We start from the raw sequence: 19,309 nt of genomic DNA on the forward strand, positions 1-19,309 counted from the left end.
TCAAAGCGTACATCAATTCAGTTTATTTAAATTCAAGATGACATATTCAGGAATTCTTCCATGGATGTTGATGTAAAGGAGTTCTCTTTACATGTCGCAGTGCGGACGCTTCGCCAGGTAGTTTTGGATTGATGGTCTAGAGTTTATGGTCATCTTAATCTTGTTCAGGTTGGGGTACCCATCCAGAATTTCTTTCTTCATCCTTGTCTCCATGGTGTCCACGAAACCAGCGAAATAGGCGTCAGCCCAAGTTGGCTAGAAGATAGATTTTGAAATGAGTTTGTGTGAAGGTATAAAATAATAATACATATTATCCACTTTCCCCACATATGCTCAGTAGGAAGACACGTAGCTAGATGGTAAGCTGTATCAGAGGGCTAAAATAATTTCAAAAAATTTAAAAAGCTTTAAAAAAGTTTCTTTTTTTGTTAAATCTAAGTTAATTTTTTTTTTTAATTGATAGGTGTAATTTTTTTCTTATTCAAATTTATTTCAACAGAGAGGGAAATCATTATTGAGAAGGGAGAATATGGACGTCTAATCTGAGAGTTGAGAAAATGTGGATGTTTAAACGTGGGCAGAATGGTGAATGTCACACAGAGTGTAAAGTGACCACTTAAACCAGCCAATGACAGGTCATAAGCCCTGTAAATGCCTAGACGTCCATATTCTGCCTTCTCAATAATGATTTCCTTCTCTGTTGAAATAAATTTGAGGATGAATAACTCCCTAGAGAGGAAATCCAGCCAGTCTGCAAGCATTTGGACATAATCAAACATTGTTATCATTTTTTTCTTTAAAATCTTATTCTGAATAAAGTTGCAAACATTTTTGTGTAAAGTCTAATTTTTAAAGAATTCGGTAAATCGTACATTTTAAAATTATTTTTGAATTTTCTTATTGTTATCAATAAGAATATTCTACCCGATGGAAAATTGGATAATAAAAATGTATTCTAACGCGTAGTAAAAATTAAAGCATTAAATTGTACGTCAAATCTTTTTGAAAATATATGAAACCAATAAATTAAAATAATTTTAATAAAAACGAACTGCTTTGCAAGACGACATTTAAACATTGTTTTGCAGAAAGCAGCCAGCCATAGAAAAGTGAAACTGAGATAATAACATTTTTTATGAAAAGAGTGAATAATCGAATCTACACAACAGTTCGAATGCAATTGACTTTGACAAATGATAAGCAATAAGTACTTATTTTTAAAAAATATTACAAACAAGAATCTAATTATAAATTTGACCAGTTTCAATGATTTTTAAAGTACCGTAAACATTTTCTTGTATTGTGGGTGTTTTTTGCAAAATCGAGAAATATCGTTTTTGTGATCGACACAATTTTCAGTAGGTGATTATTACAGTTTTTTTTATATGAAAGCGGTCTGGTTGTTTTTAGCAAATAATAGAATCGACCTTACTGTACCCGATAACACCAATATCTCATTTTTTCACAATTGTGGACTGGCTGATTTCTGCATAACTACGTTCATTCGTTCTTCCGAATCAACCAATTGTAAGAGAGTTGTAGATTTCCGATTTACGGTAGGTCAACTGACCAATTAGCAGAACTCATCGAAAAGAAGTGGAAGAGAACCTCAAAAGAGACGTCACACGCGAAGTAATTTAAAAAATACAGAACCTTAAAAAAATCTCAGCGTTATGAATACGACAATTTTTTTTTTAACAAATTCATTTTTTTAAAAAGGCATTGAACTTCCTCATTAAATTTTTAGCTTGAATTTTTTCTGTAACATCAACTTTTCTAATAGTCATTAACTTACTGCATTATCTATTTTTAAAATCTTTTTGAAATCTTTTTAAAATCAAGGGGTATTTTATTTCATTGATTAATTTTTTATGTTAAATATTTTGCATTTTTTAAATTATTTTTATTATTATTTTATTTATTTTATATTATCAACATAAACGGCAAATCTGCCTTTTACGAAAATTTATAATACTAACATATTTGGCTTAATATTTTTTTTAAACTTGAATTTCCCTACGCAAGATTTATAAAAAAAAATAAACCTAAAAATTATACAGCATATTCAGTAGAAAGTTTAAACAATTCAAGTATAAATGTAAAAAACAAAACTAAATAATCAAAAATTCTACAGTAATACAACAAAAAAATCATAAGTACTGTTTCATACAGCTGGGCAAAGTGAACGAAAAACTGTATATATTTCGAAATGCATGAATAAATAAATATAATTACCATTCACCATCTTTGAAAAAGTTCAAAAGGTTTGTTCTTCAGGAACAATACCCTACACTAAATATATCAGATACGTGGGAATAACTATTGCTGAGTTCATGAAGTCTGTTTAATACGGCATTACAAGTATACACTGTCCGTGAATTGTTGCTACAAAACGGTGGCACCTGTCTAGTCATTCTTCCAGGCACCCTGAAGTTGATGAGAGATAATAGTTCAGGGCAATCCCATATTGAATTTACAATTTGAATAAATTTAACAGGTCTATAATTTTTCTTCTATCGTAATTCTATTTTATGCTAATTTTACTTACCATTGGTCCATAGAAGAAGCCTTCTTCAGCCATCATGTTGAACTTGTTCAAGTAGAAAGCGAGGGTGGTGTTTTCAAATGCATCAGTTGATTCTCCACTCTGTATTACTTGGTAAGCTTCTGAAAATTATAATCATTCATACTTAAATATTAACGTTGCCTATCGTAACTATTATAAAAAAGAGTAAGGTTTTAAAAAATACGTAAATTAATTAAGCGCCCGTGAGGTAATCTTTAATATGGAAACCTATTTATTTATTGATTTTTGTTTTTATGTTGTAATGATTAAAAAAATCTATAACCAAAGCTCTTTTAGTTAAACTTATAATATTAGAAATCAAACACTGATTTGAGTCTACTGAACACTATATTTTATTTTTACAAATATAAAAAATATAAACACAAAAATTTCGTGGCAATTTTTTCGCCTTGTTAGGGCATTTTCAAACGAATCAAAAGGTTAGATGGATTGAATGTCCTTATATAGTTATATAATCCAAGGTACTTAAGTAGAAAATAAAAATAATTACATTAATCAAAATTGTACATTAAGTACATTAATCAAAATTGAGGGAAAAACCAATGGTTAAGGGCAAGGCTAAGTGTTTAATAGGTAATGGGGAATGTGGGTATTTATATTTGAATTTCGGAAAAGAAATAACAAAGTAAGTATTTATTGACATACATGTATGTATTGTGAGATAATTAATGAAGCTTTATAGTCTTATTACTTTAGATAATTACTGTCAAAAATATATAAATAATATTATAATAGATTGCTGTTCATCATACTCTTTTAGTAACATGCAATATGACTTAGCGGTCAAGGCAAAGTTAGAAAATTATTTTGAGTTGGTTAACTCTTGAAAGGCTTTGCTATAAAATTATTTTACGCGCGGGAATGACCTCAAGCAAAATACAGAATATTCCGAAGCTAAGAGATTTGAAAAAAAAACACATACAAACTGTTTAAACATTCCCTCTTGCTTACTGTCAATAATTGACCGAACGAATTTCCTATTTTGTTTTGTCTATTGCACACAAACACCGGCCACAGAACAGCGTCACTGTCTTCTTTATTATAAGTTCTATTCTCGTGCTCTTTCTTATACTATTAAACAGATTTATTGTGGTATTGACATTACTTTTATTCGTACAATTATTCTTCGTATAGTAAGGATAAAAAATAAATGTTTTAAAATCCAGCATATTTATACAAATTTTACTTTCCAAATCCGATGTGAAAATGTCAATTTAAAGATAACAAATCAAACAACTAAATAATTTAAATTAATTAAAGAGATATATCAAGTCTTGGATCTATTGTAGACTCAAGATACACCACAGCCACACAACTAAACTACTATTCTCTAAAAAATACGTATAATGTTATAATTTATATTTTTACTTGAACCCGTCTGATTTGAGTTATTTTTTTAAGCAGGATTAAAGTTGATGTTGAGTTGAGAGAAAAATAATATACCGCACCTTTAGGACAAAAACGACTCAACTCAAGAAATCAACTTTTTGGAAACATGCAAAAGAAGAATATAAATTGTATTCTGTTCACATTCGTATTCTTTCGTCAATTGTTTCGTTTTTTTCAAAGTAAGCACCAAATTTTGAGTTCAAAATTATTTCGAAGGCATTCAACTATGAATCTATGAAAAAAAGGCGAAATAAAAATGAATGAATGAAGTTTGAATCGGGTTGTGGTCCTGTGGCTAGCATCTCAGACTCACGGACCAAAGGTCCGTGGTTTGAATCCCACTCTAACCCAACTTGATTCCCATTTTCTAATAGTGAGTTATTTACAACTCGTTGAAAATGGCCGTCATAATTAAATATTTGGGTAAATTATAAGAACGCAAATATTTATTTTACAAAAAAAATAAATTATCATGAGTTTAAACAAGATATTTATTTAATGAGTCATCATTAGATTGAAAAAAAAACGATTAAACGAATGCGCTTTGATAAATAAGGTAGTGAAATAATTTTTATTAGGTCAGATCAGATCACCAAACGCATGTTTTTATTTATTCACGAAATGACATAAACTTACATAAGTCACTAAGATTATCGGTAAGTCAGAACGAAATAATCACAAAGCTATTGGTCGTTATCATATTTAAAAAAATAAAGTTAACGTGCCATTTGTATCGAAATAAAATCGACTCAACCGGCTCTCGGTCACTGTATATCTGCGTTGCGTCCTTCACACAGCAATGCAAACACAACACTAATTGCGTTGCTTCCGTTCTGACACGGAATCTAAATTCTCTGCGTAACAAAGAGACCGATGTAACGGTTTTGTCCTATTCCCACCCGAATGTTGCATTTTTTTAAATGCAGAAAGATGGATAGTGTTCATTGAAGTCGTTTTATGATCTTTTATTCTTATTTAACTCATTTTAAGTTTTTTTTTAGTTAAGTCGTTTTCGTTCTAAAGGTGCGATATGTAATACAATATACGTACCTCCAATATACATATATATATATATGTTTGTATATTTTTTAAACCGGAAATCTATTAAAGTTTTCTATTCTAAACAGCTGTCGACTAGAACCTACGACTAAAGTAGTTCGTTTTTATCAAAACGTATTTTTATAATTTTTTTCATATGTTTTTGAGAAACACGCCGTAAAATGAAATGCTCTAATTTTTACCACGAATAAGAAATATTTTCATATGCAATTTCCCATAGCACTGAACTTCCTCATTGGTCTTATTGATTAAAGTTGTCATCTTACACTTTGTGTTTTTCTAAGGACTGTATAATTTGCAAAATAATAAATAAACAGATGGAATTCTTTAACAGCCAACACGAAATTTCAAAGGTTTAACTTACTTTGAGCGAGGTCAGCCATATGAGCGACCACAGCATCCAGCTGAGCATTCTTCACATCATCATCAGGAACCAAATTGAATGTTTTTCCAAGATATCTGGCTATGGCGGTGGACTGCGTGAGGAGGAAAGCGTCTCCAGTATCCAAGACTGGAAGCTGGCCAAAAGGTTGTTCTGAAAAGTAGTAAAAGTTGTTAGTGTAAATATAATATTTATGAATGTGGCATTATACACTTTTATATATTAAATAACATTTAGATCGTGCTTTCGTAAACGTATTATAATTCTATACCAAATACCAAACACAAGGAGTTGTATCTATTTTGCTGTGGTATTTCAAGATGCAAAAACTTATTCTTAGAGTTATGCTTCGGTGCCCTCCGACCTACTCATCTGAACCACTATTTCAATTGTTAAAAGTTCTTGATATTCGTCAAATCTTTATCAAGAATGTATTGACAATTTCCTGGTCAGGCGACTACGGAAGGAGGTCCCAACAGAATGCCCGTGCGAGGTTTTTGCGTAACCTTAACTTCTTAATACCGAGAACGCGTACGATGTTTGCTCGGAGACACTTTTCATATATAGCTCCAAGAGTGTTCAACGTCTTGGATGAACATATTAAGTTCTCCAAAACAACGTCTTTATTTAAGATGAAGATCCATTGTTGGATTGTATCGAGGGGTAGAGACCTCTGCATGAGATGGCTTCGGGAATAAATATATAACTACATTATTATTTTTATACGTATTATTTATACACGTATATCATCACTGTCATACGTATTATTATATAACTTTTTTATATTTCATTTTTCGACATGTATAAATTTTTATTATTTATATTTTTCTGTTGTTATTTTTTATATTATTTTGATTATTTTACAAATTGTTTTGATTGCTTGCATATTTTTTTAACAAGTAAATAAATATTGTTGATTTATATATCGAAGAGTCCCGACTTAACACGGAATTTTTTAACAAGTCGGAACATAAAAAATACATAATTGTGTCTATGTAAAATTGTGTATTTTGTGCATTAAATAAATAGAAAATAAAAAAAATAAATTTCGTTTCGTTTGTTTTTGTTTTACCTTTTGCCTTAATATTTATTTCTTATGTAAAATTTTATGTCTGCTTCAATAATGAAAAATACAAAAAAAAAAAAAACGGAAAATGTTACTTTAAAAAGAAGCCCAAAAAATATTTTTTTAAATTAAAAAATGAAGCAAAATACATACAATATTTTGTTTTTTTTTTTTATTTAATTAAATTATTCTGTTTTCAAAGCGTGTACAAAACTTGTTCTCATCGTTCATATCTATTCACTACTTGGTTTGGAATATTTAAAGATATACATAGGAGGAGTACGGATAAAATATAATAGGTCAAATGTCGGATCGCACTTTTTTCAAAATACGTGAGCCTTGGGGTACTAGTATTTATTGCATTGCATGACCTCAACGATACTTACCAACTTACCAAAACACCGGCGCACTTTGTTCATTCATGCTCATACAGTAATAAAGTGCGTATTTCTGTATTTTTAAAGTTTATATTTACCGTAGTATTTACTTACAAATAAATCTATGGAAAATTATAACATTTATATTATATTATATTATATTTATTTATATAGACGCCCAGTGAGCATTTTTAAGGACATATTTATAAATAAAAAAATATTATAAAGGAAAATTGAAAGACACAATAGTATACATGGTGTTCTTTAAACCCTGTCACATCTGAAACCACGATGATCAGTATGGACAAGAAGACATATTAGCATATTAAAAATAATATTTCCAACGCAGATTTTTTTTTAAAATTAAATATTTAAAAAACAAATGGTTGCACACTTCTGCAGGGGAGAAGCGAGGGGGGCGTGGCCATGTGGTTGGCGGTGTATCAGACTTCCCCCTCCCATCTCCTCGCTTAATCCTTGCAGAAGTAAGCAACCACTTTTTTATTCAATTTTATTCGTTCTAAAATTTATTTAATGTGCCAATATGTCTTCTTGGTCATACTGATCATCGGGGTTTCGGATGTGACAGGGTTTAAAGAACACCGGTATAGTAGACTTGGTGGGAGTGGAAGCGGGAGAGATATGTTTTACAATTGAATTTGATTTGTTATCAATGAAATCAAGACTGGTATGTCATATCAAGACACATTATAACAGATAGGAGCTAGATTACAGCACGTCTTGCAGTTATAGAGCGCATGGACGGTAAGAAATCAAGCTCCCATTTACATTATGTTTTAATTTGACTGATACCTTATACCTTGTATTATACCTTACGAAATATTGAATCAATATCAATATTAATGACGCATATTTAACAAAGAATAAATGTGACATGTATTACAAAACTACACATAAATAACAATAATATATATTTTTTTACATTATGTTTTAATTTGACAATGAAGTTTAGTGGTTGAACGACATCTAAATAAATAAAAAATCTTTTTCTTTTAAAGGCGTTATATTATATCAAGTCTTGCATGTACTGACCGCATGGACAGTTGAAATTCTAGACCCCATTTACAAAATTTAGATATTTGATAGTTGATAACATTTACACAATGAAGCTAGATTACCAATCATCTAGCAGCATTGAGCATTAAGCAGGGTAGATAATTTGTCAAGTGTACCTGCTAAAAGGTAAACAATAATAAACCTAAGTAAATAAATCACTCTTTAAACATTATGCCTAACAAAATACAAGCAAATATTCAAATGGTAGCTTTTGTAGATTGTAGATATTATAGTTACTGCCGGACATGTGGTTAACAGGCTGCTCGCAGGAAGTTACCTAGGGATGGTGTGTATTGTTCCAATGACTTGGTGCCCATTTTGGTCTGAATCATTTCGTTTTATGATCAGTACGCAACGGTCCCGTTCATTTTTTTTAAGTTAGTTGATTGATTACAATTGAGTTTTCATTTTTTGTGTTATTAAAAGAAAGGTATTTAATATATTTTGTTTATAACAAAATACATAAGTTGACTTTTTGTAGCACTGTTGTAATTTATTATGGGGCGTAGTGTTCCAGATAGTTGAATTCGGGTACTTTCGAGTCACAAATTAATACATTCTTAAACGGTTTAAATGGATTCATTTACTTTTTTATGATTTTTAAGTAACAGGCGCACTGCTGTTTGAAAGTTATCGTTGTCACAAATTTTGGTAAAAATAAAGTGTTAAAACGTTTTTTTCATTTTTGGTCCACACATTGACACCTTATAAATACTAACTCAATGTTTCAAACTTATTTTTAAAATTTTAAGTTACGATTAGAAAGAGTAACTATATTTCACGCCCAGCCGTAACGATGGCTGAGCGTGAAGTAGCTATTTTTTTTTTTGAATTTATGCCATATGTAAATAATAAACCATAGATGTGTATAAAAAAAAACTACTGCAATAAATTTCCATAAAAAAACTACTGTAATACTAGTGAGAGATCCTGAATGTACTTACGGGGAGCCCCGTCAGACGGCTGAACATATCCTATGGCATTGCCCGATTTTAGATACTGAAAGGGAAAACATGCTGAACGGCTTGACGGAGGTGACGAGGCCGATGTGGAATCCAAGCTTATTGGTTAGCCAAACTAACGTTAAAGTATTTTTTCATTTTGTGAGCGAATGGGTGAAAAATTGGGAGGTACTGGGTAAAGGCCTAACCTGAGTACTAAATCAGTTTATGATAAAAGGATAGATACTGGGTACTAGCATCGGTTGTCTGAACTGAACTCTTGTCTCTCGTGTGTTGTTCTTGTCCCATAGAAGGGAAGTGGTAAATTACAAATCTAAATAGTAGACTAACTCAAGAGAACCACGCGCCGACCATTCTCTAGGACCCGTTTCGTCTGCTCTAAGGTCTGAGAGATTGTTAGGACGATTAAGGTCTTTGCATAGGATTGTTTCTACTGTTGGTATTAGGATACTGTTTTTTTCGAGGGATTTAGTATTATGACGAGAAGTAATTTCACCTGAATTCGATAGGGATCATGTTAGGATCTGTGTTAAGATTTTGCCAGTAGTATCTTGATAATTTGATGTTCCTCTGTGATTTGGTATTGTATGATACGTATTGTTTTTCTTCTGTTGCTTGAGCGCATGTTGTATAGGGCAAATTATTCTAATGTTCCCTATACGTATTTGGGTTTTGTGTCATTGTTTGATTTGTTTGTATTACTACGTTCTTCTTCCTTTCCGAGGCGGGATCTGGAGCATGCGGCCGCGGTCTCAATTAGGAACTAACACTGTATTACTTCACTGTCATACTGGGAAATTATAAAAAGGTGACATGTGTATTTGATTGATCACAAATTGACAACACTGCAGTGAGAGGTACAGTGAAAGTTTCTTTGTTTTGTTATTTTCGCGGTTTGATTGTAAAGAAATATTAAAACTTCGCTTAGTTAGTTTTTTAAAAATTGATAGTGATATGCGAAACTAAAGAAAGACACTTTAAAAGCTTTCACTGTACCCCTCACTGCAGTATTGTCAATTTATGAACAGTTTCGGGAAAGGGGGGGATGCTTTCGTCGTAATAATTTTCATAATTAAAAATCATTAATCAAAATAATTCTGTCCGTGTTTTCATAATTCAAATATTGTCAAATACAAACGTGAAATTAAGTCATATTATATTCATAATAATTATTACATAGATTTTATACATAATCGGTTAGTAATAATACATTTCCACCAAAAAAATACTTCTGATATTTAATAATTAGCGACAGACATTTTGTCTAATGTCATCCATTAGTAACTTCTATTCTAAATTCAGTGAAGGTTTTTATTATACCTTACGGAATACTGAATCAATAATCGATATCAGCCCTTAATGACGCATATTTAACGAAGAAGACAAGTGACATGCATCACAAACTACAGGTAAATAAACATTTTTATTATTTATATTTAAAACATTAGATTTATGATTAAACATTATACTAAATGTTTTTAAATATTTGTGTAAAACTGTATATGAAAAAAGGTTTTTGATTTATTTTTATAGCCTTAACAGTGCAACAACAACTACAACCAACCATCACGCCGTTTCCCCGTAAGGGTAAGCAGAGAGGATAAAACGCCACGTCACTCTATCTTTGCATACATATCTCGCTTCCTCTACATTCATACATCTTCTCATCCTCTCGCGACGATTATTCCGACTTTTAACATGTCCATCTTCAAGCATTTGTTGGATTTGGTCATGCCATGTCTTTCTCGGTCTTCCTCTATTTCTGCATCCATCAACGTTCGCATTCTTTATATTTTTAGCCGTTCTTTCGCAGTCCATTCGCTCTACATGTACAAACCAGCGCAGAGCTCTTTTCTTGATTTTGTCAGTAATGCCTTTCTCAGCCTTACATAATGTACGGATCTCGACATTTGTGCATCATGTTTGTCCTTATCAGTGCATGTGCTTATTTAAATGCATGTCGTGTTGGTTTTATATTTTTAGGCAACAGCTATGGTGAAGGTATATGGTGGGTTTTGCATGTTGGTTTAATCGGTGTCCTGACGAAGTGACGGGTACGTCTCGAAACCAGTAGACATATATAAGTCGGTGTGCGGTTTTACACATATATTTAATAACATTTAGTAAACATTGTTTTTGTCATTTGATATATATATTTTCCTTTTTTCAATCGAGAAGATGGTCCACGTTTTTTTTTTAATGAAAAAATCAAATGGAAACTTGTGATAAAATAAACATGTGATATTGACGGAAAGGTGTGCTTGACCGTTTTAACTCTTAAAAGACTGTGGTAAATAATCTCTTTGCGCGCGGTGATGTAACATCGTATTAGTAAAAGACGGAATATCCTAAAGTTCAGACATTAAAAAAAAAATAACGTGGAAACATTCTGTTTAATAATTTATTTTCCATAATTAAGGTGTATAAACATATAATTTAGATTTGTTACAGCAAAATAAATTTAAAATCACAATACGCCGCTCATGCTACGCGCGTGCGTCCCTTATCACTGACATCAACCGACTGAAGACTGAATCTGTTTTAGACAACACCTGCCTCAGAACAGCGTCTCTTTCTTCCTTGTTATGATTTCTGTATTCGTGCTCTCTCTTGTATAAGGTATCTGTATAGATGTGTTGCTGAATTAGCGGACATTCATTCTTCGAGTAGCACGGATAAATATTTTTTGTATTAATATTTAGCATAGTTTTATAAATTTTACTTTCCAAATCGGGTTTGAAAATGTCCATTTGAAGATCACAAAAAATCACGAATTCATTATTATTAAAAATAAGAGACATATATCAAGTCTTGTGTCCTTTGTCGACTAGTGTGATATCACAGCCACATAAGAGTTAAGAAACAATGCGTTTTCTCGGTTATCATTTAAAGACAAAAAAAACTAATGTGACCAGCGAAGGAAACTATTTGGTAAGATTTGTTACTTTTATTATTTAAAACGAGCTTTTTTTTACTGCCTACCCTAGTTAAAAACTCTGCGTTCACAAACACAAACAGGCATTTTCGTGTCGATTCTAAACGTCACACATTACTATTAATAATAACTATTCTTACAGTCTTCCACTGTTCTATTGTTTTGGGTGGACCTAACTGAGCCAATTCGTCAGCCAGCCGCTTCCACATCCTATTATTTTGTCGAAATCTAAGTGGACCTGTAAAACGGCCAGCAGCAAATTCTGAGTGGCCACCCATGAAAGACAAAAGCGCTTCCATTTGAGCTGGTTTAGTGCGCAATCTCTTACTGAAATTTAAATTTAACATGTAAAATGGCTCTTCCACCAAATGCCTTAAGATATATGAATGTTATATACTATAAAAAACTGCCCAGTAAAATCAAAGAAAATAAAACGTTGTGTTTGTTGTTTATCATGTACATACCTTCTTCAACATTTTTTTCGTTCAATTGCTTTCTCAATTTGATTCAAAACAAATAAATAGCATGATAAATTGTGAACAAAAAAATAAAACGAAATTATTTTACTTACAGTTTAGGAATATTCTCCATAATTACACCGGTAAAATTCAAATATGTGACGGATTGAGCGTTGCGAAAAGTAAATATTTTGAATTTTGACATAAGATATTAGGTGTTGCCAAGCATCAGGTTGAAGTATGACAATATTAAAAAATATAATAATCCCGATCGATAACTTTCGCGTATGTTTCATTTGTGACCGCGCATACGATAAACAATCACGGCGAGAAGTTGTTATCACGCCGCTAATTAGCACGTCGATAGCCATCTGTGATTGAGCTCCTGGCTGGCGGTTTAAGAACGACTAAATACGCCTTGAACATCTCTGAGTTAAGTGTCATCATCTTCGAGGGCTCGGGGCGCGTCTTTGTATTAATTGATCGATAGTGTGGAGGATATGGATAATCCACTAATCAAATGGTTCATTTTAATAAATTCCATAATTGGATTAACAATTTGGTATCGGTAACATGGTGGAATTAATTATATCATGGAAAATATAAAATAAAGGGTAGGTACATCTGTTATCCATCTATGACACTGCTTATTTTTTCATCTATATACATTATTTTTTAGTTCAATTAATTTATTTTTATTTGTATGCAAATCAACAAAATGTTTGTGATACCTGCTATGCAATTACCTCGCCAGAAATGCCGAATTTTGGTTATAAATACGCCAACTGGGGGAAATATTTTTTATTGATGCAGTTTACGGCTCCTTGTAATTTAAATACAATAAAATCATAGGGGTTTGCACACATTATCCTCGATCAAGTAAGTGAACTAACATATATTTTCAACGAGAAAAATCCAATTAAAATTTTAATAAACTTTTTCAAACGTGAAAATTTTGCTAAATCCAAATATTTAATTAATTAACAACTTGTAACATTAGACCACTGAAAAATTTATTTTACAAGTTTTGTGTTATATTTTCTTTTTTTCGGTCCCCTTTGCTAGCTAAATTTATTAAATATTTTTTAAAAAATGTAAAAAAAAACACATATTTAAGTCGTTGATTTTGATTATAGGATTTGCGCAGACAGTCAAAATGTCCCCTAAATACAAACTAACATACTTCTCTATGAGAGGAAGGGCGGAATCCATCAGGTATATATTTGCTTATGCTGGAGTGGATTTCGAAGACATAAGAATCCCCTTAGCCGAATGGCCATCCCTTATGAACTGTAAGTTTTTTTATTATTAATATTAAAAACATTCACTTCGTAGTAGAACATTTTTAGATATAACTAAATAATTTTAAACATCCACCTACCAACTTTTCTATATCTACCGGTTTCGAGACGTACCCGGCTCTTCGTCAGGACACTAATTAAACTAACATGCAAATCCCACTTTATCATAGTAGTAGGATTTGCACGTTAGTGGTTACCGATTTCAAGACGTACCTACCCATCTCTTGATCAGGACACCAAGTGATTTAACATGCAAATCAGATTTGCATGTTATTTAAATCGGAGTCCTGATGCAGAGACGGGTACGTCTCGTAACTGGTAGACACATCAAATTCAGTAAGTGGTTTTATACAATTATTTTGAAACATTCCATGTAAGCTTTTCGTATTTTTTTTGCTTTATTATTTTTTTATGTGATATTTTTATATTCTACGTTTTCACTTTTCTAATGAAGCAAAATGTTCGTATTCAGAGTTTGAAAACGTTTTTTTTTTAACCTCTTAACCCTTACATAAAAATTAAATACAATAAATATTATGGAATGCAGATATTTTAAAGGGCATTTTTAGAAATAAAACTTTTTTTTTGTAACTGCAAACATGTTTTAATCATGCAAAATGTTAAATTATTAAAGAAGGTATTAATCACACTTTTTAAAAGAATTCCAATATAGTGCTTTGACGAGTGTTTTAGCGACATAAAAAACGTTTTCTGGTCGATTAACTAGAGCTGGCGCGTTCGCAAAACTTACACAAACGCGTTTAAAATCTACATGATGTTGATTTTAAAAAGGTTACATTCAATTTCAACCAATCGTGCTATCTTTTTTTAAACCCGTGTTGGATTAAAGGGTAGTGTATATAAAAAAAACATACAACGGGTTATGAAAATGCAGTACATGAATTTATGTTTGCACATTTTAAAATATAATAACATTTCGCACTCATAATTTTCAACAAACGAAATAATAAAAAGCCAGATTATTTTTGGGAACAACACGTTATTAAATAAATATACGAAATTTCCTTAACAGATTATTTTTTTTTTGCTATAATTCAGAAGGGATTTAAAAATAATACATAGCACATTTGACTTAAATTTAATATGAAAGTTGTGAAATCACGTACATATAAATTAAAAATGTGTTATGTAAGTTTTGCAAACGGGGCAGGATTAGGTAACCAACCTATACATGATTAGATTAAATGAAAATATTTTTTCAAACCAGTGTTTTTAATCCCAATTGAAAATATATAATGATATTCTTACTATTAAAAATCCCAGCAAAATTCAGACGAACCCATAAGCATCCTGTGTATAGTTTTTTACCATAATATTGGCAACTTACAAAGCCTCATGTCACGCTCATAAGAGCGTCTGAGTGCGAGAGAGACAGAGATTATTTTCAAAATGCGTATGCCGTGCGATGTCATACCATACGCTTATTCACAGATACTACACAATGCGTTTGTGTAAGTTTTGCGAACGTGCCAACTTTAAATAATCGACTGGTAAGTAAATGTTTTTTTTCTGGAATTGAGATGTTGACTTCATCTGCCCATTCCATGCAAGTATTCAAGGTATGCAAAGTATGCAAGGTAAGCAAGCTATGCAAGGTATGCAAGGTATGCGAGGTATGCAAGGTATGCAAGTTATGCAAGGTTTGCAAGGTACGCAAGGTACGCAAGGTATGCAAGGTAAGCAAAGCTTGAGTATGTGGCATCCCTGCAACTGGTTCTGATGCCTCCAATTCTTTTTCGTTTTCGCTTTCGTGATCAATTCTCACTTTTCTTATTATGTCTTCATCAGTTGAAGGCTCCAGACAATCAATATCAGCATTGTTTATCAAGAAATTGTTAATGACTACTCCTGAAAAGCCTCTATTTCGAAAAAGGCTCTAAGACCATCGAGGCCCTGCTGTAATGCTTTTTTCAAACATTTTTGTGTATAAGTTTCCCAGATTTACATTCAGTTCTAATTTTATTATTTGCAACCCTTAAACATGGATTTATCTGAGACATCGCATTTTCTTCATTTAGATAGATTAAATGTATGTACATATATTATATAACTAGCGGACCCGACAGACGTTATCCTGCCCGAACGTTGGCAAAATACTTTTCATTGATAATTAGGTACTCAGGTTCTTGTTTGTGATTGAATTCCAAAACTAAAAATTATTTATTTAGAATTCCAGTAGGTACCTAGGTACTTGTTTATGGTTGAATTCCAAAACATTAAACAAATATTTTTTTTAATATGGCATTCTTTTTGCAAACGTCAAACTCCGATCGTCTCACCAACAAATGAATGTACTAATGTAGGAATACGATTTTTAAAAATGTATTGAATATAATATTATTTTAGTATTACCAAAAATCCAGTAAAAAGAAATAAATGGGTAGAAATTATAAGGAATTTAAGGAAAGAATCTGGTTGAGATCCACAATAAACGCTGTTAGTAAACATACACCAAAAACCAACATCTTTCCATTTTTTTGTAAATGCATTATCCTCGAATGCAACCCTGGAAGAATGATGAATAAAACATTTATGCTCTTTACTTCTTTTTTACATATTAGATTTTAAAAAATTAAAATCTACGAACCGCACAGTGCAAAGATCTATATTTTTCTGAATACCGCACGTAAATCAGTTAAGCCGTCTAGGAAGAGTACGGTGACATCACACGTACAGAGGAATTATATATATTAAGATAACTGGCCTGTTCTATTTATAGCCTATCCATATCGTAAGTTACCAGTATTAGAAATTGATGGTAAGCCTCTAAATCAATCAGTGGCCATCTGCAGATATCTTGGAAAGAAGTATGGTCTGGTGCTGGATTGCCCAATAAGGGAAGCTCATCTGGAGGCTTTTGTGGACAATCTCAAAGATGTTCAAGCAAGTGAGTGCTTATTCTATGCTAATGTTACTCGATGTTTCTTTTCGGAAAAAAATATGTCATTAACAAATATAATCTTCATTCCAGAAATAGTTGAAGCGTCGTCTTTAAAGACCCCAGAAGCCAAAAAGGATATGGATGAGGTCCTGGAGTATTTTTTAAAAAAAGCTGAAGAAATCGCTTCGAAAGGATATTTTTACGGATCCAAGGTTAATTTTATTTTTCGTACGATGTGAAGAGTGGAATCTTTTATAAATAATTCAATAGTATCTAAAACTTATATAGTAACAATACAATCGCTCGTTAGATCTTTAATTTTACTTAAAAATAAATAAAATTATTAACAAATTTCTTACTTATTGAATAATATCGTATTTGTTTATGTATTTTATAGTTTCATGTACATATTTTTTTTCATATGCTGAATTCATTTTTATAATTGTTTTTTTTTTAATTCACAGTAGATTCTTTCAAAAAAAGATAAAAACTTTATGCTTGGAAAGGGCTATTCACAAAGTATTATTTGGTAAAACATTTTTTTTTTTTAATTTTACAACGTAACAAACCTTGTCAAAAGTCAGCATATGCTTAAAATATTAATTTTATGTAATAAACATTATGTTTTGAGGATAGTCTTGAACTTATCTACTATTTATGTGCACCTATAAGAGTTTTAATTTTGTTTTGTATTTAATTGTTTCCATATCTGGCATGAGATCGTTTTAGACTTAGATAATGTATTGCTTTTAAAATAACTATTTTGTGGATTCTTGGTATTCGTAGTTAGTTTTACATTCGTGTATTTTTAAAGGTTACTTGGGTGGATCTCTTCTTTGTTGGAACAGCAGAATGGATGGAAAGCTATATCGGAGAGTTCTTATCCCCTTATCCTAATCTCACCACTCTTGTCAACAACATTAAGAATAAGGAGACTGTCAAAAAGTGGATTCAAAACAGACCGGAAGATGTTTACTAAGAAATTGGAAGCAGAAAAGTAGTCTTAATATGTTATTATAAAAATATTGCATCGATCGCCATGGTCTGAATATATCGTATGAATAAAATAACTTAACCCTAGTTGTATATTTTTTGCAATTTTCGTTTTTTTTCTTTTTAATTATTGTTTTTTTATTTCAAAGGAATAACCCGCTAAGTCTCTATTTTGAGGCTTGTCAGCAGGTAGGATAGAGGGGATATGGAAGGAGGTAACGAAAAATACGCCACAAAACCCAGACCAATTGAGAAAAAAATATTTCTTGGATTTTTTTCTTGCAACTGGCGGTAATCAAACCGGCGACGCCAGTTTCACAGTTGGCCGTCTAACCAACTGCGCCACGGCGCCTGTCGACAACATAAAGTTGCCTCACTGGGGTGTCCCGTGCCTTGGGAAACATTTTACCAACATAATATTATGATACATGCCCTAAATACAAAGCAAATAAAAAAAATACTTTTAAATTTATCCCATAAGTAATCTAATTAATATTTTTTATAATGTTCCCGTGTGTTGATTTTTTGTGAAATTAAAATGCTGATAAAGGTGTAACCTAAGTTAAAATGTGTCTGAATTTATCTTATCACTATATTGACCAAATCATTCCATCATCAAAAATACATTAAAACTAAATACAATGATTGTCTTTATGATAACATTACTGTTTTATGAATAGTAGATTTATTTCTAAATTCACCCAATCATATATCCTAATGAGTACTAGGTAGGTTCATAATCTAAATAATGAAGGGTAAAAAAGATTAATTAACACATGTCGAAAATTAAATATCTGATCTGAGGAATATGTTTCATATATAAGAATATAATATTAGTTTCTTGAAAATCCTTTTTCGTTTTATTGATGTAGGTACGTTTTAATTTTTACACAATTGATGTGAAATTATGTACAATTATGTATAAATAAATAATACACTGACATAAAAAAAAAAAAATATATATATATTGAATGTACCTACCTATTCTATAAACATTTTTGTTACCTATGTATTTGTATTTTATATTTGATTAAATAAATAAATAAAGATTTCAGCAATTGTAATAATAATTTCGAAGTGCAATTATAAACAACTTTTGACATTTATCGCAACAGACAAAGAAAACATTTTTGAAAACAAAGAACTAAAGGCATGTACAGGGCTGTTCTGTCATTGGCTAGTTTATGTGGTTACTTTACACAATGTGTAAAATACTATTTACTATTCCGACTGTTTTTATTCGCGAATTTTCATGAGCGGCCAAAACTTTAAAATGCTTTTAAATCATCATATATTATCAAAAAAAAGGTTTACTTTTTACGAATTGTCAAATTTTAAAAAAGCCAACAAATACTTACGTATTTAGGTCGTTTACGTAAATATCCTAATATCGACTAAAATACAAGTTTACCGATGATTAAACCACTTGAAATTTCCAGCGACGCGATGGCGACGGTATATTTAGTGTACAATACCTGTCGTCAGGAATAAACAGTTGTTATACAAATAAAAAATTTATTTACTTGGCGAAGTAAATACTTATATCGATTTTTTTAATCCACGAACCCAGTCTGACGATTGTGTTTTGACGATTCGGTGCTAAAAGACCGAATCGGCTTATTTTCTTTGGCAATCAAAAATTTGGAGTGATTTTCATTGAATTTAGTAAAAAGCACAACGCGTAATAATTATTTATTTATATATACGCCCAATAGGCATTTTTAAGGACATATTTATACAAATTAAATTATTATAAAGGAAATTGGAAAGACACAATAGTATATAGTAGAATCGATGGGAGTGGAACATAAAAATAAAAGT

The 19,309-nt window shown here is 31.3% G+C and overlaps 2 protein-coding genes across 3 annotated transcripts in view; one reads left to right on the forward strand and one right to left on the reverse strand.

Annotated features, from left to right (window-relative positions):
• Positions 1–19,309, reverse strand: part of LOC148277942 (glutathione S-transferase-like) — a 33,446-nt gene continuing 14,137 nt past the window's right edge. The window contains exons 2-4 of the mRNA XM_088232141.1: positions 5,400–5,570; positions 2,549–2,667; positions 1–255 (exon numbers count right to left, since the gene is read on the reverse strand). Of these exons, the coding sequence (XP_088088267.1) occupies positions 88–255; positions 2,549–2,667; positions 5,400–5,570 (458 nt within the window). The 3' untranslated portion in view covers positions 1–87. The remainder of the gene's footprint in view (positions 256–2,548; positions 2,668–5,399; positions 5,571–19,309) is intronic.
• Positions 13,106–18,199, forward strand: LOC148277943 (hematopoietic prostaglandin D synthase-like). Of its 2 annotated transcripts, XM_088232143.1 has the most exons (5): positions 13,106–13,171; positions 13,429–13,584; positions 16,334–16,501; positions 16,586–16,707; positions 17,310–18,199. In XM_088232143.1, the coding sequence occupies exons 2-5, from the start codon at positions 13,449–13,451 to the stop codon at positions 17,472–17,474; spliced, it is 591 nt and encodes a 196-aa protein (XP_088088269.1). In that variant the 5' UTR covers positions 13,106–13,171; positions 13,429–13,448; the 3' UTR covers positions 17,475–18,199. The 2 variants fall into 2 exon arrangements, with proteins under 2 accessions (XP_088088269.1, XP_088088270.1); XM_088232144.1 differs by lacking the exon at positions 13,106–13,171 and having other exon boundaries at positions 13,274–13,584.

This window comes from Micrasema longulum, unplaced genomic scaffold (assembly GCF_059751315.1).
Source record: "Micrasema longulum isolate JH-2025_06_02 unplaced genomic scaffold, ASM5975131v1 h1tg000952l, whole genome shotgun sequence".
Lineage (NCBI taxonomy): Eukaryota > Metazoa > Arthropoda > Insecta > Trichoptera > Brachycentridae > Micrasema > Micrasema longulum.

Coding starts and splice junctions, on each gene's coding strand:
- LOC148277943 (XM_088232143.1), top strand. CDS start 13,449: ATGTCCCCTAAATACAAACTAACATACTTCTCTATGAGAGGAAGGGCG. Junction 13,585..16,333: donor ATGGCCATCCCTTATGAACT/GTAAGTTTTTTT, acceptor TTCTATTTATAG/CCTATCCATATCGTAAGTTA. Junction 16,708..17,309: donor GATATTTTTACGGATCCAAG/GTTAATTTTATT, acceptor GTATTTTTAAAG/GTTACTTGGGTGGATCTCTT.